Source organism: Cebidichthys violaceus, unplaced genomic scaffold, assembly GCF_023349555.1.
Source record: "Cebidichthys violaceus isolate CVI_PGR_0920_01 unplaced genomic scaffold, fCebVio1.0.p SCAF_83, whole genome shotgun sequence".
NCBI classification, from domain to species: domain Eukaryota; kingdom Metazoa; phylum Chordata; class Actinopteri; order Perciformes; family Stichaeidae; genus Cebidichthys; species Cebidichthys violaceus.
This window is the reverse complement of record NW_027176968.1, coordinates 733719-753532: the sequence shown is the minus strand read 5'-3', so window position 1 is coordinate 753532 and position 19814 is coordinate 733719. Positions and strand designations below refer to the sequence as shown.

The 19814-nt window shown below is 40.1% G+C and overlaps 2 protein-coding genes across 4 annotated transcripts; one reads left to right on the top strand and one right to left on the bottom strand.

Annotated features, from left to right (window-relative positions):
* The first annotated feature begins 1319 nt into the window (after positions 1-1319).
* On the top strand, positions 1320-6012 carry eif5a2 (eukaryotic translation initiation factor 5A2). 2 transcript variants are annotated; one of them, XM_068702361.1, is made up of 5 exons: positions 1320-1409; positions 2403-2585; positions 2686-2790; positions 4053-4184; positions 4670-6012. In XM_068702361.1, the coding sequence occupies exons 2-5, from the start codon at positions 2424-2426 to the stop codon at positions 4727-4729; spliced, it is 459 nt and encodes a 152-aa protein (XP_068558462.1). In that variant the 5' UTR covers positions 1320-1409; positions 2403-2423; the 3' UTR covers positions 4730-6012. The 2 variants fall into 2 exon arrangements, with proteins under 2 accessions (XP_068558462.1, XP_068558461.1); XM_068702360.1 differs by lacking the exon at positions 1320-1409 and adding an exon at positions 2155-2303.
* Positions 6013-8233: 2221 nt separating this feature from the next.
* Positions 8234-19296, bottom strand: slc2a2 (solute carrier family 2 member 2). 2 transcript variants are annotated; one of them, XM_068702318.1, is made up of 13 exons: positions 19123-19296; positions 18528-18623; positions 16294-16502; positions 15916-16040; positions 15553-15668; positions 13667-13829; positions 12891-12997; positions 11962-12042; positions 11562-11666; positions 11328-11429; positions 10161-10364; positions 9827-10073; positions 8234-9555 (listed from the first exon to the last, which is right to left on the bottom strand). In XM_068702318.1, exons 1-12 carry the CDS (start codon positions 19135-19137, stop codon positions 9870-9872), a joined length of 1527 nt encoding a protein of 508 aa, XP_068558419.1. In that variant the 5' UTR covers positions 19138-19296; the 3' UTR covers positions 8234-9555; positions 9827-9869. The 2 variants fall into 2 exon arrangements, with proteins under 2 accessions (XP_068558419.1, XP_068558418.1); XM_068702317.1 differs by having other exon boundaries at positions 8234-10073.
* Positions 19297-19814: the final 518 nt, after the last annotated feature.

Below are 19814 nucleotides of genomic sequence, written 5' to 3'. Positions count from 1 at the left end.
TCACAAACATGCATGATCTCCAGCTGCTTAGGTCAGATAACTGAAACATTTATAATCTCTTGTTGCCGTGTGACGGTGCCATCATGCACAGCTGCATTCCACACACTATGTACAATAGGTTCCTTAATGCAGCATGTTTGTGGCTTTCTAAACCACTTTCACCACCATTACTGTTCCGACTTGGACTTGAGCTTGTAAAGATGTAAAGAAAAATGGAACGATAGATAAAAAGCTCAGCTATCAAAAGTGATACTTCACTGCCATCTACTGAGCATTTAACATCAATGCGTCAAGTGAGGAATGAGTTTATTTCAGTATTTAGCACATATTAATCTACAATGCTGCTTTATCATGTCTTCATCATGTCTTTATCATGCCCCCCCCCCCCCCCCCCCCCCCCCCCCCCCCCACACACACACACACACACACACACACACACACACACACACTGAGAAACTAAGTGGCATTTGCGGTATAGAATTGTTTATTACACACAAATATCAAATAATATAATAACAAATAGTGTTTGTTTTTGGTATATGTTGTGTCTTATTGTACTCATACTTCATCCTATAGGTCCAGCCTGAGGAAGTAGTGAAAATCAGTGGTGTCTTTTAGATGACAAAAAAATGGTGGAGCAACTTTAGACAGATGCAAAAAACAAAATATGCTCTATTTCACATGTCCCATAGTTTAACACAGTGATAATCCAACTGAGCACATACATGTTCTCCTCAATGCGCTCGCATAATTATAACTTAGCATCTCATAATTATGAGATAATAAGTTATAATTATGAGATGCTAAATCCTGATTATGAGATAGTAAGTCCTAATTATGAGATACTAAGTCATAATTATGAGATAGTAAATCCTAATTATAAGATACTAAGTAATAATTATGAGATAGTAAGTCCTAATTATAAGATACTAAGCCATAATTATAAGATAGTAAGTCAATTATGAGGGAGTAAGTCCTAATTATAAGATACTAAGCCATAATTATAAGATAGTAAGTCAATTATGAGGTAGTAAGTCCTAATTATAAGATACTAAGTCCTAATTAAGAGATAGTAAGTCAATTATGAGATAGTATGTCCTAATTATAAGATACTAAGTCATACTTATGAGATAGTAAGTCCTAATTATGAGATGCCAAGTCCTAATTATGAAATAGTATCTAATATGTATCATTATAATAGAATTTTGATGATTTACAGGATCTTTTCTTTCATCACAGTTCCACAGTACAGCCACTGCACCGTCCCATGATTTCTATGAGCGAGCTCCTCCCCCTCCATGCACATCGTCACCCGGATCCCGTACCTGCCCTCTCTGCTCCTCCTGCGGTACAAAACCTCTACGCATGCGAAGTGACGCTCCCTTTTTTTTTTGTAAGCAAGACAAAAGGTAAGCTAAACGTAGTCGCTTATAAGTGATAATTCAACCTATTGTTTAGCGGTATAGTTACGCGCTATTTGATGTACAATACTAGGCATATTCTGTCGCCTCGGTGGTTAATCGTTAACTTCTAAATGAGACAGTGTTTGGTAAACGATTGAAATAAGTTCGCACCGCATTTTAGCTAGCATTAGCAACAGTGTCGCTAGCCTGTGTCAATGGGTATGGCTAGTGTTAGCAAGCTAATGTGGCTAACGATGACAAAATACACGAGGTGGCAACCTAAAGCTAGCTTTATGCTAACGTTACCGAGTTGGCTCATTTGGCCCAGCTGCCACGTAACATAGCTAACTACCGTTAGATAATGATGTTTCCTAGCTTACTAACATAAGCTGCCCATCCACTGTTACGCTAATTTGAACCAATTTTGGATTATTTTATGGAGGCAATGAACTAATAAGGTAACTTACGTGTTAAACGCCAACTCGCTGGGTATTGGCCCCGAACAGTGTGTAACAACATGGCGACAAGTAAATTCGACACGAGAGCAATTAACGTTAGCTGTTAGCTTTTTCAGTTCGTTGACCATTGAGATATGGTTGCCCCACCTTGGATCATTGTTTGTACGGAAGTGTGGTAAATTAATGGTTTACAATGAAGCACGTCTAAAAGTGTATCGGTGGATAGCATTTTAACGTTGAGCAATGTGCAGCAAAAGCACTTACTGCCAATCTCCCTCTTTGATTTCAGGTTATTGATTTTGAAGCACTTATGGCCCAACCACTGTCGAATCCTTTGTGACAGCGGTTGAGGTGTCGAAGCTGGTCTGGTCTTGGTTGTAGTCCTAGTTCCATGTGTTGCATATCTGTGCTCACCAGCTACCACACAATTATTATTATTTTCGTAAAGGATTTAGTTCTTAGTACCACACACATTCCTCATATTTAAGTAATTATTGTGTCAGTCATTTTATGTTTGTTCTTTTGCTCCTATGGACATCAGGGTGGTGTACAACAGCCCATCATGGGAGATGACGATTTCGCATGTGGGCACTCTGGGGCCTCCTCAACATTCCCACAGCAGTGCTCTGCTTTGAGGAAGAATGGCTTTGTCATGATCAAAGGACGTCCCTGTAAGATCATGGACATGAGTACCTCTAAGACCGGCAAGCATGGACATGCCAAGGTAAAACCTTGGTGTGCATCATTTGGAATTCAGAGCTTAAGGCTCGTTTGAGATTTAGCCCGTTTCCCCAATTATACAAGCTTGTTTTTTTTTCCCCCAGGTTCATCTTGTAGGACTTGATATCTTTACTCAGAAGAAGTATGAAGATATCTGCCCATCTACCCATAACATGGATGTCCCACATGTTACAAGGAAAGACTACCAGGTGAGACGACTCATCTGGATCACTCGGTGTGACCTAGGGACGCTAAGGGGTACTCTGCATTTGCAAAGTGGATATTGTCAATAACGGTTTCCCTGCCCAGTGTTTGGTGTTTGCCATTTATTTACACCACTGGTGCAACAGTTTCCTAGACTGTTTTTGAATTTGATATAACCTTTCCTTCCTAATAAGAAAGTGTGATGTGGGAAAATAAATACTTTTTCGATTGCTAACCAGGTGTGTCACATGCGTTAGCGGTGAGCTGTCTCCTCAGTAGTTGTGAAAGGATGTACCGGTTTAGAACTGGTTGAACAAGTTTTAGGTTGGCCAACAAGCAGTTGTTTCTGCCCTGGTTAGAGGCCTCTTTTGGGATAGGAATTCTCTTTAAACTGTTTTTTGTATTGGTGGGAAGTCTAGGTTTAGTTTTGGGTCAGTTTTGTTAACCTGAGTTTGTGCTCAGTGCTGTATTGTCAAATTATTATTTTTTTTTCATGTGGCAACAGATTCTTATAAATAACTTTATTTTCCATGGTGTACTTCTGAAACACCCACCATAGTCGTGATCACAGGGTCTGAAATCTGCACCTACAGGTAAGTTGTCGGCAGTGGAGTGTAACCCCGAGTAAAACCGCTTTGGGGGTCAGGGAAAACTACGACCAGTCAGCGATTCCTCGTCCATTGCAGCGCTTTTGAAAGCGAACAAAGGCTATAATTAGAAACTGGACATCCGACAAAAATTCAGCTGAAAACAGCGGACTGCACAGTGTTGCATCGCTTGTGGCCAGTTAGGACAGAGTGTCATAGTGGAATACACATGGACATAATGTGTGATATCACACATAATACCAGTGTTATTTTGTATATATTGTATTTTTGGAATTGGCAAGTTAAATTTTATTATAACATACAAACTTGAACTTGTTGTTCTTCTTGAAGTCACTGAGAATTGAGAAATACTAATCAACACCAAATGTAAAAACTCCTCAATCTTTTACATTTTTCAGACTTTTCTTTCATGCCATGTTTTCAATAACGGTGAATAAAATATAAATATTAGAATGTAAAGCAAATATACGTGTATTAATAGTATATTATGTAGGCGGGTGCAAGTTTTATGTGTACGGGAGCCTCCAACTAAGTTCCACCTCGGATTAGCTTGACCGGTACTGGTTATACATTATTTCTCTGCCGTTAAAAAAAATCAACCACAATCTTAACGGTCAACTGTTTTTGCTCTTTGCCTGATGGCATGATGGCACATTTAGGTTATAGATGTCGCAGATGGTTTCTTGAGCCTGATGGATGACAATGGAACAACCAGAGAGGACCTTAAAGTGCCAGAGACCGACATTGGCAAAGAAATCCAGACGAAGTTTGATAACGGAGACAATTTTATGGTGAGTGTCTGTGGCCTGAACATGAAATCTTCTGACTGACATCTGTTAAAAGGATTAATTATCTTTGCATATGCTGTATGTCTATGAGGGGAAACTGTAAACAAGAAATTTGCTGTGGACACTGACGTATAATTAATCATTGACGGTGTCCGAGAGCTGATAATGTACAAGCATCCCACTGTGGGCTCCATGCAGTGTTTCAATTCATTTAAGATCATCAGTTTCTTCTTTCATAGGTTTGTGCTTGCTGGGAGCTGAGTTAGACAACAGTATGCGCAGAGTTCAGTTCCTCTCGCAGTGCAATAAGAGATTTTTTTGAATACGTTTTTTTTTCTGATGCAAACCTGTCGGCAATGTCATGCTTTGCTAACTCAACAAGTTGGCTATTGATATTTAGGCCAAATGAAAGGCTCCTTATTCTACAGACAAATCAAAGTGATGCGAGACGGTTAGTCCAAATTCTTATTGTGTGCCTCCCATTTCAGGTCACTGTGCTGAAAGCTTTAAATGAAGAAAATGTCATTGCCACCAAAGTCCAGAATTAATATGGCCAGGACAGCGCTGAGGACTTCAAACTGCTTCTCTCCAGTGTGGCTTTGCAGCCTTCATCCCACATCTCTACCAGTTTACCCGCTGGTCCACAGAAGTCTGGAAACTGGACAGGGTCAGCTTCAACCATGAAGTCATCCACCTGCAGCCGTCACCGCTTAATTTTGCAATTGCTACTGATATTATTTCAGGAATATCTTAACAACATTCCAGCATTTCATAACATTCTTTTGAGTATCAGTGACATGTCTTTTTCTGTCTGCATTATTTTTTTTAAAGCCCTCTTATGTCCCCCCTTTTTTTCTTTTTTTTCCCCTTTTTTTTTTGAATGAAACGTAGAGTTTTGAGTTGGCTGTCAGCATGTATCCTGAGGTTTGTTTACAATTGTGATGCTGCACCTTGCTTTCAACTTAAATTGTCCCCTAAAAACTGGCTTTTATCTCTACTGGCTGACTTGATCCCTCAATCAAGCTCCAGCTCCACAGCTCAATGAACTTTAAAACAACTTCATGGCCAGAATATGCCTTTCTGCCTTTGACAATTAAAACATATGCATGCAAACTTCTAATTGACAATTGACTTGTATGCACATGCCCTAGCAGCTGTGAACTCATATAAAATTCCATTTACTTTGCATTTCAACTGTAGCAAGGAACTCTGCTGTTTTCAAGCCGAACAGGGGCGGCTGGGTGCACCCGTTTTCATTCTATGCTATGAAACATTTTCCTTTCACTTGAGGCCTTTATGTATAGGAAATCATTTTGAAAGAACAAAACACTGAAGACCTTAACTATTAGCGACACCACAATGCTGAAGCGGGTTCTTGGCACAATAGTCAAAACGGAAACCATTCTACGTCTCGTAAATTGTAGCCAAATCTAGATGGTTCCACTGCGGGTTTTCCAAGTCTTGTCATCGGAGACTTACGTGCTCAAGAACGGAACAGATGGGTGTTACCATAGAGCTATATTATGGGCTGCAGGTGAGGGAAGGTAGTTGTAGAAAGTACAGCATTTGGGGTGGTTGGTCTGTTTGCTGTGCAATGGGATTTTTAAGCATGTGCAGAGTTCACACTCTACAACGGATTGTGGCTCAAAATAATTTTTACGAAATAAAGAGACCTTGGGTATTTGCAAGAAAATCAGTGTTACATGCGGTGCATTAACATGGTTACTGTAGATTCAGAAGCAGGTAGTCAGTTTTCTCCCCTACCTCCTACCATTGAGATGAAAACTAAAAGCTTTTTGAAGTGTATTTGCAATATATTTGAAGCGCTGCAGTCTGATGGTTTTTTTTTCCTGATTTAAACATTTGTACCAATGGTGCAGTGAGGACAGACTCCAGTACAGTATTTCAAGAGTGCATGTGTTTAAAAAAATTTAAATGACCTGCTATTCAGTTACTTATGTAGACTTTTAGTCTGACTTTGGATTTTGGCTCCTCTATGCACTGTTGTCATAGCAATACTTTAGCATTTTCAAGCTTTGGTTGTGATCCTACGCTTTTGTAAAATATATATATATATATATATATATATATATATATATATATATATATATATATATATATATATATATATATATATATATATATATATATATATATATATATATATATATATATATATATAAACTCAGTGAAGCATAAACATTTGAAGAAATCTGATTTCTCTAGCAGAAATCCTTCAGTCCCTTACAGCGGCCAAGGAAAGTGTTTAACAAATGACGCTGGATTCCTAAAAGTTAAAATAGTTCAATCTGTGTAAACAAAACCTTCTGATTGTGATCTTATCATTGGATGATCATGGGCCCAGTTCTGAAGTTTGTTAAAGTAGCCAACCTGTTTTTGTTCTGACTTCGGTCCAGCTAAAGTATTTTTTACTTCATTCAAGACGCCAAAGTAAGCCGCTGAATGTTGTATTGTATATCAAGTTCTACATTAATTTAGCTTCAATATTCATTTTTTGTTGCGTTAGGAACTAAAGCGTCACAACAGTGGCTTCTACGCAACTTTCTCTCCTGGCCATCTAGAGTCTCACTTATGGTATAAAACGGCACAACAGTAGTACTCTGGACTGCAAGAACCAAAGTGACTGTACTAACGGTGCATTTCAGAGTATTTCTTTTCTTTACGCAGGAAGAAAAAGCATTTAACTTGCTAAAGAAAGCACCAACAGCAGTACACAGTAGAAACACTGATTGATTTTATGGCAAATGGGGGGCACACGCATGACAACTTGAAATCCCTGCTTGTGTTTATAAGCACATAAGTTATCTCACAAACTTGTGTGTAAAACCTGTTCTACACAACGCAGAAAATACTGTCTTGGGATGTTTAAACTACAAAAAGTTCAACTGGTTTGACCAGGGAGCCTCCGTACACCGTGGCATGCTGCTCCATCCTTTCTTTTCGTGTCTGTGAAGACCAGATTCAGTATGTAGAGCAGTGCTTCCCTAAATACATCGCTAGATTTCCAAAAGTATCCAAATCCTAATATCAAATCAGTAGAGCTACTTTATAGTTGTGTTATGAGCGTTCTATGCTAACCTATCCTCCCTCCACCTCAGCAGCTCTAACAGAATATGAGTCTTCCTTAAGCCATATTTGTGTTACATGTATCCATAACTACGGCCAGACGCGGGGAAATGGAGAGATTTCTCCCCTTCAGTTCCCTCCCAGTTATTAAGCTGGGCTGGTTTCTGATATGTAGCACTAAATACTACCACACGGCTAGTTGATGATCCGCCACCTTTAGCCGTCTCTCACATGGAGACAGGTTACAGAACTGACCTCTTATTCCACTGAGAAAATGTTTACACTGTGTTCTGTCCTCAGTTGGTTTCCCATGCTGATCTAGGATCAGAGACTGCAAGGCATACAACTACCAAATGATGAGTCAAAAGTGTCACGAGGGCAGATTTTCTCAGGGGCTCCAAACAAAATGTCAGGAGATTTGTCACTTAAACGGTGTCAGCAGTGAGGGTAATAAATTAGATGATTAGTTTTTATTCTGATTCATTTGTGTCATGAGTCCACTATTCTGGTATTGGAGAACATTATGTTTCCTGCCCCCTCCCATTGACATTGTCTGCATCAAATTTTCTGTTTTAACTATTTTAATTTTCTTGCAAAAAACTGATTTATTTGTGGGTTTAGACCACAGGCACAGTGTATTATGTTGAATTGGGAACAGGTGACTTCCTCAGTCTTGTACTTTGTGTTCCGGATGTATGCTGTGAGGGGTTTCTGGGGTCTTTTTCTTCCTTTAATGTTTGATCAAAACAATTTGTAGAGAAAAATTTGACCGTTAGCTTCATCTGGAACATAAAGATACACTGGCTCCTCTATTCTAACTGATGTATAGTTGCTGTCTTAAAAATCAAAACTTTCTATTTTTTATTGTAAAGGCAAAATAAAGATCAATCAGATGTTCCTGGCTAAAATCGTCAGTTGTTTTCTCTTGCTGTCGTCCAAAATGTCAGATGGTTCAATGTAACATATTACAATTAAGTGTTTTTTATTACCCCCTTGTCACAATAAGTAGACAATTAAGCACAACAACCATTTACAGTAATTTGCTCAAAGTATAGTCACAAAAACAATCCTTTAGCAGCATGCTTGTTAACTAAATCAGTACTATCTCATAATTGTAAGATAAGTCATTTTGAGAAAGTTTCTCATTATTATGACTTACAGGATCTTAACAGAACTCCATACTGAACAGAACTATCCTGTGTACCTGCCAGTCACTGCATACTTTAAATCCACCACATTTAATTTACAAATTTAGATTTTACAAACAAAACATATTGTTTTCTAATAACACATTGTTGTAGAATAAACAACCCAATATAATATACAAATAAAATATATTCTAAAATATAAAATGGGACAGTGAAGAGTCTGCAGACAGGCGGGAGGTTGAACAGCCGGTCCTCTGGTGCGGTCAGAACAACCTGGAGCTGAACAAGCTCAAAACTGGAGATGACAGTGGACTTCAGGAGGAGCCCCCCAGAGGAGCTGCTGATCCTGTTCTACTCCATCATCCCGTCTGTTCTCTGCTCCTCTATCACTGTGCGGTTTGGATCGGCCACCAAACGGGATAGAAACAGGACTACAACGGACAGTCAGGTCTGCAGAGAGAATCATTGGTGCCAGTCTGCCCTCCATCCTGGACGTGTACACCTCCAGAGTCAGGAAACGGGCAGGAAGGATCACTGCAGACCCTTCACACCCAGGACACAATCGGTTCCAACTCCTCCCCTCTGGTAGGCGCTACAGAGCACTGTACGCCAAAACCACCAGACACAGGAACAGCTTCTTTCCACTGGCCGCCACTCATGAACAATTAATCAGACTCCATTTGCACTACTACTATTCTGCACTAGTATCCCAAATCCATTGTCATTGTTGTTGTTCTTGATGTTCATATATATTCTTTGATATATATTTATATTTATATTGTACATAGTAGTTAAATGTTTATGCTTAGTTTCTCTGTTCTACTTTGCTGTCTTTAATGTCCTTGTTTTTATATTTGTGCGTACGCAAAATGACCTCCACATTTTGTTGCTGGCTGCTGTGTCTTTGGGTTAATGAATCTGTCTTAAAGCAGAGTTATTAGGCTGTGGTGTCAGTTTAACACTCAGCCGTCTGCTCCATATTCCCCTTGATTGGTCTTTACGTAGATCTTTTCAAAGCAACTAGCTATAAAGCAATGAGGATTCCCTAAAAAACAGTGCACTATTGGATTTAAAAAAAAAAAAAGAGCAAATAAAAGACGCCATAAAGCTCAGGGGAACTGCAGTCGGATCAAAAATCTCTGTAGGTTAAAAAAAAGCCCTGTCACACACAAACAGGCACGTAATAAAATATTCATTATAGCCACTTAAACTATTAAGTCACAATACTGAAAGTTTATATTTGGATTAAATGTAAACCCCACTCCATAACATAAACACAATATTATGAGTCAGGTTTTTGTGTAGCACATGATTAAAAAATGTCATCTAGTGTAAAGACTCCTTAATTTAACAAGTAATTATTATAATACTACAAGGATAAATGTACATAAACACATTTGAAATACTGACCTTGCACATGCATACAAATAAACCACACAAATGCGCTGTTGTTTCAAGCATCTGTGGATGTTTTGAGCTGCTGCAGTTCAGTACCATTTTTGGGACCCTGTGCCAACTTCTTCCGGTCCTTGTGGAAGAGAGCAGCAATCTCCTCAAAGGTTTTGTCCTTGGTCTCAGGGACCCGAAGATAAATATACACAGTGAAGAGGAGAAGCAGCACAGCAAACAGGATGAACACATAAGAATTCAACCAAGTCTGAGAAGAAAAACAAAGAAAAAGTCAGGAGAGGCAGTGTTTCTGATTTTGTACTGTACATATGTATGTCCGCGTTATTCTGCCTACCTGTATATATGGAAAGGTCATGGCTATGAGAAAGTTGCTGCTCCAGTTGCAGCAGCCAGCTATAGCGAGGGCTGCAGGCCGAGGACCCTGACTGAACAGTTCGGCAACGATGAAAAATGGGATGGGACCAGGACCAATTTCAAAGAAACTCACGAAGAGGAAGACAGCCGACAAGCTGACGTAGCTCATCCATGAGTATTCATTCTGGACAGAAGAGTACATCAGTCAGGGTAGTTTCCTGATTACTTATATTAAAAATGCACTGAGTTGGGAACATGTTGGCATAGGATCTGTGTATGCAAGCAACACAGTGTGATACACCTTTTACTTATGGAGGTACGGCATTGGACATTTTTGCTCTATGTGAAGCAAACACATTTGTTTTCTTTAAAGACAAATATCCGTTCAAATAAATATTAGGAGTTGAGTAGGACAGTCACACTTTGCAGCATCACAAATTACCAAAGCCTGCTCGGGACACTGTGATGCTGATGCTGTCAGGGATGCTTTATGGAACTCCCCCAACTCCCCTCCTCACTTGGCAGATAGTCAGTGATCTTGATGCATTCATCCACAGAGTGGGAGTGGTGTGTAGAGTGATAGTGGAATGTGCTTGCATTGTCATAGATTTCCCATCCACAAAAATGTTACAAATTTAATTTGACAAAACTTGTTCACTTGTTATCTGCAGTTCTTTACCGCAAAAACAAAGAAAAACAAAGAAGGTCATGGTACCGGTATACAAGATGGCAGCTGAGCTAAATGAAACTGATCAAACTCCAGCCGCTGATGAAGACCATGACATGCAGTTGAAAGCTCCAGAAAAAGCTGGCAAATGGACCTTGAGTTAAGATTTTCTTTTCAATTAAACTGATATCTCCAAGGTCAAGAATGAGCTTTTGCACTCATATTGACAATATCAAATATGTGATGAATGTGAACATTCTCCAACTAGCCTTACACAGATGTTATGGTGAGAAACACAACATTTGGGAAAGGACATTTAGAATGAGCAAAGCTGCTTAACATGTCAGTTAATAGAGGTGGTAAAGAGCAACGTAAACTATATGGCAGACCATGCCAATACATATGAACAGCCCCATAAGTAGATGAAAGTGCAGCTCAAGTTCTTGATAGACTAAAGCGCTGACACCTGATTGAACAAACCTGTAATTTGAGGCCCACTGTCATGGCAACTGCACAGAAGCACATCCCTCCTAGTCCAACCAGAGTCAGAGTGCGCCTGCCAGCCTTGTCTACCATTGCAACCTAGAACATACAGTACACCGATTATCTGTGAGTTTGTGTCTACGTAAGTGTGTGGTTAGAAGTAATAATAAGAGAAAACCCAGTGCAATGTTCATGGTTGAATGCCCACGAGTGTTTATATGTGCTACTCACAGACACCAGAGTGAAGACTACGTTGAGGACTCCGACTCCTATAGTGGCGAAGGCTGGCTGAGCGACACCGGCCCGAGTAAAGATATCCGTAGAGTAATAAAAGATCTTGAAGACAAAACAAGGAGTTGTTTGTGTGTTTGCTTTGCTGTGTTTGTGGCAGGTAAGTATATTTTACAGGCATATATTTCACAGCAATACAGACCTCATGTACTATACATTTTAATGCACATAAAAGAAACCCAGTCACTGCTGATGTGCACATACAGTATGCTCTGACAATGAAACCATGATTTTCCAACCATTTTAACATGTCATCAAAATCACTATGATTTTAATTTAACTTGAGCAAACCGAAATGAGAGGCACAATATAGCAGAGTTGACGTTAATTTGCCACTCACTGCATTGATGCCAGACAACTGTTGGGAGAGGTGCATCATGATGGCAACAAACAGCTGCTGTCTGTACAGGGAGGAGCGGATCTAGGAGGGAATACAGAACAGTACATTATTGTCACTGTAATGGTTTTCTTAAGCGCACAACTAGAACACATACATTTTTTGCTATGACCACATGTGGATCTCTTGTCCTATCTCTCCTGTCCTTCTTTAAAGTAGTGTGAAAACTCATGTTTATCTTATTGTCTGCTGTTATGCATGAAATTAAAAGTATTTTAATGTGTTTCACGATTGCAGAAATCTATTGGTTTCGAGTGGGAGCCAACCACAGTGGGACGCCTTCATCTGCAGCCCTTTCACAGTAATTTGTGTCAGAAAGTGTATTTCCCATTTATTGAATAATCTCTAAAACCAAATATTATATTACTTTAGATAGAATCTGGAAAACACAGTTATAAGAGCTTTTAATAAGATATAGCCATACATAACATAAAGCATGTCTTCATTTGCAATACTCAGATGTTGAAATGTTAAATCTCATCTTTCCAGATCTTGCCTCAGTGACCTGGTATGTTGAGGCACTGGTTCGAGCTTTTTTCACTAATGTTTCAACATTTGAGTATCTCCGAGTCAGTCCATGAGATCATCAGGATACTTTGGGTGCCGATTCATTTGGACGGCTGAGAGATTGTCCCTGTCCGCCCTGAGGAGGAGTGCTATGATGAACTTGTGTCTATTTTTCAGGACTATTCTAGTTTTAGTGTAATGAGAGTGATCTGCTCAGGTAGTTCATCACCTTATTCTAAAACCCTAAAATCAATTTTCTTCAAAATTGTCGATGGAAAAATGAAAGCGGTCTTCACAAGATACAATATTTAGGTAGTTGTGGCAACATGTCTCAAGTGAGCCTCTTCCTATATATAGAGACTTACCAAGGAAAGGATAGAGACCCTGGGCTCCCTGTCTGCCTTCTCTTTCTCTCTCCTCATCTCTTCCAGATCAGCAGTTGCATCATACGCCCCTTTTAGACGATACAGACCTGCAACACAACACAGAGCAAAGGTAAACAAGAGCAATAGTCTATAAAAATACATTTGCAGTGGTGGAAGAATTTTTGAGATCCTGAAGTAAAATCAGCACCATACTGTAAATATGAACCATTACAAGTACGCAAGTCAGCAAAATTAAAGGAATAGTTCTGCTTTTTGTTTTTTTAAATACACTTATTCACGTTCTTTTGGAGAGTTAGATGAAAATATTGACACACTCTCATGTCTGTACAGTAAGTATGAAGGTAATAGCCAGCAGCCTGTTAGCTTAGCTTGGCTTAAAGAATGGAAACAGGGGGAAACAACTACTCGGTCTCTGTCCAAAGAACAAATCGGCCTACCAGCACCTCTTAAGTAACATATTATATCCTTTAACACGATATATCTTGTTTGTTTAGTTGCGCAGGTTGTTGTGAATGCAGCCATCAGCAGTCAAATGTGGGAGTGGTATTGATCTACTTATCTAACTCTGCATGAAAGTGAACGAGCGAGTTTCCTAAATTGCTGAACTATTGCTTTAAAGTCTCTTGTGTAGCCTAGTCTATATAGGTGACTGTAAACTGTATGTTTCTGAATAATTGAGCTTATTGTGTTTCAATAAAAGAGCACTAGAGAGAAAAAAAAGGGTGAAACAGAGAGATGCTGTGTATAACTCTTACTTTTTTTAGCCTCTTGCTCCTTGCCCTGTATAATGTAAAGGTACCGGGGGCTCTCAGGGCATAGAGGCAGCAGGAAGGTTTGTAATATGGCTGGAGCTCCAGACAGACCAAGCAACAGGGGCCACATATCATCATTGCCCAACAAATAGTCCAAGCCTATGACCTACATTCACACACAAACAAACCATACAGTTTAGGATATACAGTTGTGGTCAAAAGTTTACATACACTTGTAAAGAACATAATGTCATGGCTCTCTTGAGTTTCCCCGTTATTTCTACAACTCTGATTTTTCTCTGATAGAGTGAGTGGAACAGATACTTCTTTGTCACAAAAAACATTCATGAAGTTTGGTTCTTTCATGACTTCATTATGGGTTAACAGAAAAAGTGATCAAATCTGCTGGGTCAAAAATATACATACAGCAGTGCCAATATTTGGTTACATGTCCCTTGGCCATTTTCACTTCAATTAGGCGCTTTTGGTAGCCATCCACAAGCTTCTGGCAAGCTTCTCGTTGAATCTTTGACCACTCCTCTTGACAGAATTGGTGCAGTTCAGTTAAATTTGATGGCTTTCTGACATGGACTTGTTTCTTCAGCATTGTCCACATGTTCTCAATGGGATTTAAGTCAGGACTTTGGGAAGGCCATTCTAAAACCCTAATTCTAGCCTGATTTAGCCATTCCATTACCACTTTTGATGTGTGTTTGGGGTCATTGTCCTGTTGGAACACCCAACTGCGCCCAAGACCCAACCTTCGGGCTGATGATTTTAGGTTATCTTGAAGAATTTGAAGGTAATCCTCCTTCTTCATTATCCCATTTACTCTCTGTAAAGCACCAGTTCCGTTGGCAGCAAAACAGCACCACAGCATAATACTACCACCACCGTGCTTGACGGTAGGCATGGTGTTCTTGGGGTTAAAGGCCTCACCTTTTCTCCTCCAAACATATTACTGGGCATTGTGGCCAAACAGCTCGATTTTTGTTTCGTCTGACCACAGAACTTTCCTCCAGAAGGTCTTATCTTTGTCCACGTGATCAGCAGCAAACTTCAGTCGAGCCTTAAGGTGCCGCTTTTGGAGCAAGGGCTTCCTTCTTGCACGGCAGCCTCTCAGTCCATGGAGATGCAAAACACGCTTGACTGTGGACACTGACACCTGTGTTCCAGCAGCTTCTAATTCTTGGCAGATCTGCTTTTTGGTGGTTCTCGGTTGACTCTTCACCCTCCTGACCAATTTTCTCTCAGCAGCAGGTGATAGCTTGTGTTTTCTTCCTGATCGTGGCAGTGACAAAACAGTGCCATGCACTTTATACTTACAAACAATTGTTTGCACTGTTGCTCTTGGGACCTGCAGCTGCTTTGAAATGGCTCCAAGTGACTTTCCTGACTTGTTCAAGTCAATGATTCGCTTTTTCAAATCCATGCTGAGCTCCTTTGACTTTCCCATTGTAGCGTTTGTGGGCGTTTGTATCCAATGAGCCCTATTTAAATGGCCTCAGAGAAGTCACCAGTTGTAGTCACTCATAATCACTCACAAGAAGTTAAGAGGCCATGCTATGAAGCTCATTTCATTGACACAACTTTCTAAGTCACCAAAATTGCTAATTCATGTTGCTGTATGTATATTTTTGACCCAGTAGATTTTGTCACTTTTTCTGTTAACCCATAATAAAGTCATGAAAGAACCAAACTTCATGAATGTTTTTTGTGACAAAGAAGTATCTGTTCCAATCACTCTATCAGAGAAAAATCAGAGTTGTAGAAATAACTGGAGACTCAAGAGAGCCATGACATTATGTTCTTTACAAGTGTATGTAAACTTTTGACCACAACTGTATGTTAAGATTGTCATCAAGCAAATATGCGGCTGTGCACCTCACCTGGCTGATTAGGATGCCAGTGACAGTTGACACCTGGTGTAATGTTCCCATAGCCCCTCTGTAAGCCTTGGGTGCAATCTCTCCAATGTACATAGGCACTATCCCAAGTGTCAACCCTGAAACCCCACACATCATGACTTTAAACAAACATTCGCTTACGGATATATGGCAATGCTGGAGGGAAATTTAGGAACCCTTTTAATTTTCACTTAAATATTAAATAATTAGCTTTCATGAAGGTGAATAGTCCGAATAATAATGAGTGCAACCTTTTTCAAATATAGCATATGACCCATAAAAATTGGGGATTTCCAACTAAATGATGTGAGCATCAATTGAAGGTTACAGCATGCTTTAATGTACCACAGTAAAGGCCCATAACAGCGCGGCCGGAGATGATCATGATGTGAGTCTTCCACATCTTGGAAAGACCCATGAGCAGTCCGGCAGACACAGCCAGAACATTGATCATTAACAGGCCCTTTATCCTGCAAGACAGGGACAGAGAAAGGTGGCAAAGGGAAATACGGAGAAAGACAGATGATGGATAAGAGCACCAGCACCATGGCATTATTTCATATTGATGCCGGTTCAGCTTCAACTTTGAAAGTCTTTTCAACATAACGTTTACCTTCATCTCTTCTACTCCCATCCCTCTTCATTACTTTACTCAGTTATTCCCTTTTTTGTTTCCATTCTTTTAGTCAGTGTGTCTGTATAATTATATCCTTCCTTTCTCACCTCCCTCTCAGGTCTCCCACAAATCCCACCAGGAAGGAGGATAACATGCCACCGATGGAGAAGACTGCCACCGACAATGACCAATACATGACCACGGCAGGATGTTGCCCCGCCTCTGGGAACCCGTCTTCTTCTGTGCTGTTTCCTGACAGGACAGCGTCCCTCTCTGACCACACCCCCAGCGACCGCCCATAATGCTTTTCAATGACCTATGACACAGGCATGTTTATTGAACATCAAGAGGTACAATCATGGCTGCACAAACAGAGACAGACAATATGAATATTTTAAATTTTTTCCAATTTAGTTATTCAATTTTATTTGATTCAATATCACTTTGTCAATTAAAATCCAATGAAGCCATTTAGAAAGATGCCACTTTATGATGACTCCAGTGGCGGTGTTGGTGTTCATCATCTTAATTGCAACATCATAGTAATCCATCAATAGTACAGAGTGGGCTGTGCATGTTTGGTTTTGAGTCATTTCTAATTTTAGCATACTGATATATTTACATCTTGCTTTGAGGATTACCCACCATCTCTGCACAGAGACTCACAAGGTCCTCTAAACACCATTACATGATCAGACCAGGGGTTGCAGTAAGTTTCCGTGTCTGACAGCAGCATAAGGCTGAATTTAACTTCATTTTGACTATACTGTCAACCTTACACAACCTCTAGGTGAGACACCTCAGGCAAAAACATTGTTTTTTATACACTGATCGATTTTGAGATTTTGGGCTATTTTGCTTCCATAGCATCTTTTTTCAGGAGAGAAAACATCCAAAATACACATTTAGGTCTTTGTTTTACTACACTTTGTAGTGTCTGCAGATTTCACCTAAATCCACTGATAGTTCGCATTAGATAATGCTTATATTGCATATCTAAATATAACATTTCAAAAAACTTATAATATAAAAATAATTGTCTTAATCAACTGGGGAAGTTTCATGGTTGTATCTATTAGTTAAAAATTCCGCTATTCACCTGTGGTGTCTCCCCTTTACCAATTCAGTTGCCTGAGACCCACTGAAAATTACACATTCTCCACCAATCAGGAGGGACCTTCTTGACCCTATGACCCTTTGCCCCATATGGCCACCAACTACCACAACATAGAAGAAAAGAAACAAGATTGACATATTTCCAAGTTACACATCTCAACATCAACACCTCCAAAAGGCAGGTGATGTACATTAATACAACATCTCCAGCACCTGTTTGAATAAATGGGTTTGTGGAGAACTTCATTTCTTTAGGCAAATTGATCAGCGAAGACCACAGGAGACAGAAGAACATCAAGGCAAGTTTGGGGAAAGTCCATAGAGGAAGTCCAAAGCAGTACAGCCTAAAAACAAAGGTCTATCTAAAAAACAGACAAAGATAAACATTCCTCCTCACATACAGTTCTAAATGTTGAAGGGACACTAAAGCTGATATGAAGAGAATTAAGACATTCCACAATGAATCCCTGAGGTTGGGTCATGTGCTTTGAACGTCCTATTTGGATCTACTGTATGGTCTCTGTCCTGAACAATGGCCACATAAGGTCTAAGCTTTAATTGGCCGATGCTTTGACATAAATGGCTGCCAACAGAGAGAGAAGAATATCTCTTGTCTGCCAGAGCTTCTATTTCAAGTTTCTCTACACACTCCGGGATGTAATTCACTGTGGGGCCAATAAAAGCTGACTTTGTCACCAAGGCTGGGCGGTATTGAAAGGACCTATCTGCGGGGGCAGTAAAAGAGTACAATGCTATATATCTGAACAGAACTGGACTGGAGGAAGTCTTTATCAGATCAGTGCATGATAAGCAACTATGTGCCAACTATGACAGCGGCTTGCAGCAGAGAGACATTTCGACTCATCTCCCACTCAACAAGACATGTGTTTGGTGGAGAGGCACCCAAAGTCATTGTCATTACAGAGCAGAGAATTTGAGACAGCTTGCAAAGTTTCAAATGAAACAATTCTCGGTTAGGCACACACTTTGGGAAAAGTTGTTTCTCTAGACAATAGGAAAAGGTAAGTCTGTTCCTTGGTATTATGTTATCTCCAGTGTTGTAGAGAAGTGTATACGGAGAACTTACTCTTGTTTTATAGAGCAAATGGTCATAGGGTGGAGTAAGCTTATTCAAGACTGGCTGTTTTGCATGCAAATATCAGTATGCTGAGGCAAGTGGATGGTCCAGTAAAGGAGCGAAGACTGTGTCAACGTAGAGCCATACCTTCTGGGGCGCGTTGATGACTCCAAGACTGTAGCCGTACTGCAGGGACGACAGAACTGCTGTGAACACAGCCAGGGCCAATGTACCTGTTAGCTGCTGCAGGAGTGAAAAGTAGTCATTTAGATAAGGACACACACACAGATGCATGAACAAACACACAATCTAATGTGCGCGAGAACATGAGTCACTCAGCTGTACTCACTGAGTACACGGTCACAAATAAAAGTGCACATAGAAATGAAAAAAATACTTTATCCACATTATTCCTGCTTCATGCACTATTTCTAAAAATCTTAAGAAGGCTTGGAGGATGCTTAAATGAAAGATTTTGCATGTGCTTTATATACAGTTGATCTTCTTGTGGCAGACACATACAAATGTAATTCATCACAATCTCAACACACTGATGAATAGAGAGCTGGTGGTTTCTTCAGGTCCGAGTGGTAAATGTAACCTAAAGCTTCATATGTCAGCAGTAGAGTGAGATCAGCCGCCTGTTTGCAAATACTGCTTTTAGGATTTCAAATGAAAAGTAGAATATATAACCATTTCATGAAACGCAGGTTAAGAACGTATTTGCCAAGAATTGCCTTACCTTTCCCGACTCCATGATGAGTCCAGAGTGCCGGCCAGGAGGTTGGTAATGATCAATGAAAGCTGCATGCTCGATCACGCTGTGTCCACTCACTAATCGACTGACACATGCATGCACACACACACACACACACACACACACACACACACACACACACACACACACACACACACACACACACACAGATCTACAGTGCTGACAGAACCCTTTCACACAAATGAAGCAGTGATCTTATTCATCCTCTATATACACATACAAACACTTTACTATTGGAGGGAAGCAGTAAAATGATAATCACTGTGTCCAAACACACACACACACACACACACACACACACACACACACACACACACAGGATTACATTTTTTCGCAAAACACTGGTTTTGGGTGTGCGTGGTATTTCATAATGGTACATTATGGACAACGATGTACCGTATATTGCAATTAATAATGGAATGCTAAATTACTGCCAAATAGCACACGTTGCTGTTGGGAAAGTTGGGATTCTCTCTCTCTCTGACACGCACGCACGCACGCACGCACGCACGCACGCACGCACACACACACACACACACACACACACACACACACACACACACACACACACACACACACACACACACACACACACACACACACACACACATACTGTTAATGATATACTTGAGGGACGGACACAAAGTCTCAGGGTC